This window comes from Enhydra lutris, unplaced genomic scaffold (assembly GCF_002288905.1).
Source record: "Enhydra lutris kenyoni isolate GAN:26980312 unplaced genomic scaffold, ASM228890v2 scaffoldscaffold2, whole genome shotgun sequence".
Lineage (NCBI taxonomy): Eukaryota > Metazoa > Chordata > Mammalia > Carnivora > Mustelidae > Enhydra > Enhydra lutris.
Window position 1 is genome coordinate 7,034,455 of NW_019154086.1, and position 4,841 is coordinate 7,039,295.

A 4,841-nucleotide genomic window follows, 5' to 3' on the forward strand; every position below is an offset into this window, starting at 1 on the left:
CTCATCCTCAATTTTGTAATACTTATGGGGAGCCTGTAGGTGCCAGGCACCGTTCTAAGAGCTGGGTATACAGCAATGCACAAGAGAAGCCAAGTCTCACTTCCTATTCTGCACTACAATAAGGCTCCACCTGGATTCCCTGCTTTTGGTCGTCCCGACTTCCAATCCATCCTCCACACTGCCACGAGAAAGATTGTGAAGATAGAGATCTGGTCCAGGCACTCCCTGGCTTAAACTCCCAGTAGTAGTTTCCCATCGTGTTTAGAATAAATTTCAAACTCCCTAGTATCCTGTGCAAAGTTCTTCACTGACTGGCCCTCAAAGAGCTGTCTCCCAGCCTTCACCTCCCTGCACTCTCCACTTGAGCCAGTAAAATCACTCCAAATCAATCCTAGATACTTAGAATAAGCACTTGCTGAAAAGACGTGGCTAGAACGCCATCCCTATTTCAACCTTGTCCATGGAAACACTTCCCATTCTGCAAGCCTTGGATGAGAAATCCAGGGTTACCCCCATTCAGCTCTGGAGCCTGAAACGCAGCGCTGAGAACGTACCTCCCACCTCCCCTGCACGTAAACCCAAACCCTTAGGGAGCCGGAAGGGGCGGGCCTTCGCTCGGTCCCCGGGCCACCATCTTGGCTGAGCTGGCCGGAAGTGGTCCAGCGAACCGGTGCGCGGGCGCACACTGAGGCTGCGCCGGAGCGGCGCGCAGGTCTTCAGCGCCGGCGGCGTTGCGGCAACGGTCTCGATCCCTCCGCATTGCAGTCCAGCATCCCGAAAGCCCCTTCAGACCTCTCTCCTAGTCCTCCTCCCGCTGCCCCAGGCTCTGTCCCGCCCCTCCGCCGGGGTTTGCGCAGCGGCTTGCACGCCCCTTGGCCCTTGTACGTGCTCTGCACCTGCCTGCCTGAAACATGTTGCAGAAACCCGAGAGCGGGGCTCTCCCCATCCCTCAGGCCGAGGGGGAGAAGGATGGCGACCGTGACGGTGAGACCCAGGCCCTGACCGCCTCTCAGAATGAGGTCCCGAGCCCCTTCCTGCAGGAGAGCCCCAAGGAGGATCTTGGCGCCCGGAAGGAGGAGGGGGCTACGGAGTCCGCCCTCACCCCAAAAGGCTCGAGGACCTTGGCAGCGAAAGCCTTGGCCCGGCGCAGGGCCTACCGCCGTCTGGATCGGACGGTGGCCGAGCTGGTGCAGTTCCTGCTGGTGAAGGACAAGAAGAAGAGTCCCATCACTCGCTCCGAGATGGTGAAATACGTAATCGGAGACTTGAAGGATTTGTTTCCTGAGATCATCGCAAGGGCCGCAGAGCATCTGCGGTATGTCTTTGGTTTCGAGCTGAAACAGTTTGGCCGCAAGCACCACACTTACATCCTGGTCAACAAATTCAAACCTCTGGAGGAGGAGGAGGAGGTGGAGGAGGAGGATCTGGGAGGAGATGGCCCCAGATTGGGTCTCTTAATAATGATCTTGGGCCTTATCTACATGAAAGGTAATAGTGCCAGGGAGACACAGGTCTGGGAGATGCTACGTCGGTTGGGAGTGCGTCCCTCAAAGTACCATTTCCTCTTCGGGTACCCGAAGAGACTTATTATGGAAGATTTTGTGCAGCAGCGATACCTCAATTACAGGCAGGTGCCTCACACCAATCCGCCGGAATGTGAATTCTCTTGGGGTCCCCGGAGCAACCTGGAAATCAGCAAGATGAAAGTTCTGGGGTTCGTGGCCAAGCTCCATAAGAAAGAACCCCAGCACTGGCCAGTGCAGTACCGTGAGGCCCTGGCAGACGAGGCCGACAGGGCCAGAGCCAAGGCCAGAGCGGAGGCTAGTATGAGAGCTAGGGCCAGGGCCAGGGCCAGGGCCACTGATAGGGCTGGTATATACCCCTGGTGAGGACTGGTGGAACAGTGGGCAGCCAGGTCCTTCTGGTTATGAAAAAGCTACTGTCTGAGTCATAAGTAGTATCGCTGGGGGTAGGTGGCTAATTAGAAGTTGTATTTGTGTAACTAGGATTTAGGTTTTGTATCTTGCTATGTTTTGTTAACATTTTACATACTGTTAAATTGATGTTTATAAATGAGACTGGTCTACTTTTTCCTGTAGCATTTTATTGTAGAGTTTGGCTGGTTTTGTAAAGTGGATCGAAAACTTTACATTTTGTTCTGTGATCTTGAACAAATGACGCAGCATTGTACTGCTCTATGTTAATGGTTTCAAGGACCTCAGTGGTGTGATCATCTGGTACCATGAAAAAAATAGCTGATCGGTATCTAGCTTCCCAGTGCTTTTCGTCTATATTGTATAAAGAAAAAAGACTGACCTGTATCTCTATTTGTGAGCTATTATAGTATCTAGAGAAAAATGAAAATACAATAAATTAGAACTCTACCCCGGTACACTTAATAAATTAAACATTTGCTGAGCATCTTCTGTTGTGTGGTGTTTGGGGCACCTGGGGACAGAATGCTGAACAAGATAAGGGTCCTATATTTGTGAACTGGAGATCAAGAAAGTAAACCAGAAATTAGAGAGCTGTGAGTTGAAGGCTGCAGAGGGACCCCTAACCCAGCTGGGGTGATTGGGTGAGGCTTGCCTGAAATAAGCTTTAGTCAGACTTTGGGGGTTGAGGGGGAAGGATAGGGCATGTGGAGGGGAGGGAAAGGAAAAGCAGAAGTTGGGGGTGGGAGACGGTATTGGGAATAACAGGGGCACAGTTGCCCCTCCGTAACATAGGAAGAAGATTCGATTCATGGCAGAGCTGGAAAACGCCCTCCCTTTGCCAGGGCTCTTGTTTCAGAACAACTCATTTCAATGCACAGTGATGGTGACTATTAGTGTTGTGGTGCCCTCCATCTCCCTTCTCTCAACCTCTTTCTACCAAAGCTGTCAGAGACCAAATACTGTAACTCAGGAACAGTATGTCCATGGGTGGAGGGTACATATGATGTCCCCTACTATCGAGAGTTTCCATTTCAAGATTTCTTCCCTAGCCTAGGGCCCTCATCCCTATTTCTACCCGCTGCTTTCCAACTGCCACCTCCCGTTTGGAGGAGACTTGTAAGGCATTGCTCACATTCTTAACTAGCCATGAAGGGTCATCCACAATGCTTGCCGCTTTCACTCTGGGGATACAGCCTATGGAAAAGATACATAGAATAATAGGGAAAGTGGTAACCAAGCCAGAGGGGACTGTGAAACTCCCCCCCCCTCCCCTGCAGCTGCCATATGCAGACGAGCCGCTTTTCTACACTTCACTGCCAGTTTTTTCCTGCTTTCAGCTGTATTCAAATAACATTTCTGAATACGTGAAGGTAGGTATGGAATACAGATAAATACTTGGGGACACAGGCCCAGAGATCCAGCAAACCAGACTGAGACTGAAGCTGTAAGCTTATGGGCAGGAAAGTTTACTAATGAATTAAAAGAGGACTTCTGAGGGCGCCTGGGTGGCTGAGGGTTGGGCCTGCCTTCAACTCGGGTCGTGATCTCAAGGTCCTGGGATCGAACCCCGCATGGGGCTCTGCTCGGTGGGGAGCCTGCTCCGCCCCCCCGCCCCGCCCCACTGCCTCTCCACCTGCTTGTGATCTCTCCCTGTCAAATAAAAAAATAAAAAAATAAAAAGAGGACTTCTGGGCAGTTTATAATTCATTAAACAAACAGAAATACTGAGTGTCCACTATATGCCAAGGACTTTGCTGGGTTTCAGAGTTTAACATGGGAAGACTGGCTTTACCTGCAAGGAACAGTAACAGTGATAATTTCTCACATCTGTATTTTCTCACCCGCTATGTGTGCACCCAAGGGTCAGATTACTGGGTGGTTTGCCTGCAGTCACTAGGTTAGCCAAAGGCAGCACCAAGACCAGAACCCGAGTCCCTGCCCCCCAATCTAGTATGTTTCACTTGAGCATTCCTGGCTTCCAACATGTGTGTGATTTTACTTACCCCAATTCCAAAACACAAACAAGGGCCTGTAGAATTATCTCTAGTTGCCACTGCGATCCTTAGGGCAGCAAAATAGCATAGAAATACTCTCCCATTTTACCTGTACCTGTAGATGTGACTGCTGAAATTTGGATGTGTTAACACTTAGCAAAGACAGGACTAATAACAGTACCATTTATTAAACATATACTATAGGCCAAAGGCATCCCCCCAAGCCCCCCACTTTTTACAACTACATTGCAAAGTAGGTATTACTAAACACCTCCATTTTATAGATGTTAAAGATGGTAATTCTTGCCATTTATCTACTACCTAAGAGAAACCAGCTTTTTTATGCTTTACATATCTTTTGATGATTTTTATAACAATTTTACAGGGTAGATCTCTGTTCCGTTTTGCACTAAGCAAAGAGTCAGGAAAGCTGGAAAGTTCTGACACTGTATCATAAGGACTGGAACTGAAGTCTGAGTCAGAAGCCTGACTTTTTCACTATTATACATTTCCTTCTTTGAGGGAGCCCTTCCAGGCTTGGGTCATCTGTCTCTGGACTCATGTGCTTTCTTTAAACACTGCCATCTCTCTGGAGACACAAACAAGTACAGTGTAGTCAGGCTAATTATGACAAGACAGTGGCCTGCAGGAGGGTAAAAAGGAAGCTAAAATAAAGTTGAGGAATTATCTGTGAACACTGATTCCAGCTCTGCTTCCTCTCCGCCCCCCCCACCCCGTGCGCTCAGAGTGCTGACTACATGTGAAGTGTGTCGCTTTGCTCAAACCCCGCATGTTTTGCCCTTTAGAGGCCATGTTGCCTCAGTCCACTTTAGTCTGCTCTCTCCGCTGAGCCTCAGATTAAGACGTCCATGCCATGGAACAATCCAATAACATCTGCAGGCCTTCAAAT

At 49.5% G+C, this 4,841-nt stretch overlaps 1 protein-coding gene across 1 annotated transcript; it reads left to right on the top strand.

Annotated features, from left to right (window-relative positions):
* Positions 1 to 662: 662 nt before the first annotated feature.
* LOC111149494 (MAGE family member F1) lies at positions 663 to 2,418 on the top strand. Its single transcript, XM_022506595.1, has one exon. It carries the CDS (start codon positions 912 to 914, stop codon positions 1,887 to 1,889), a length of 978 nt encoding a protein of 325 aa, XP_022362303.1. The 5' UTR covers positions 663 to 911; the 3' UTR covers positions 1,890 to 2,418.
* Positions 2,419 to 4,841: the final 2,423 nt, after the last annotated feature.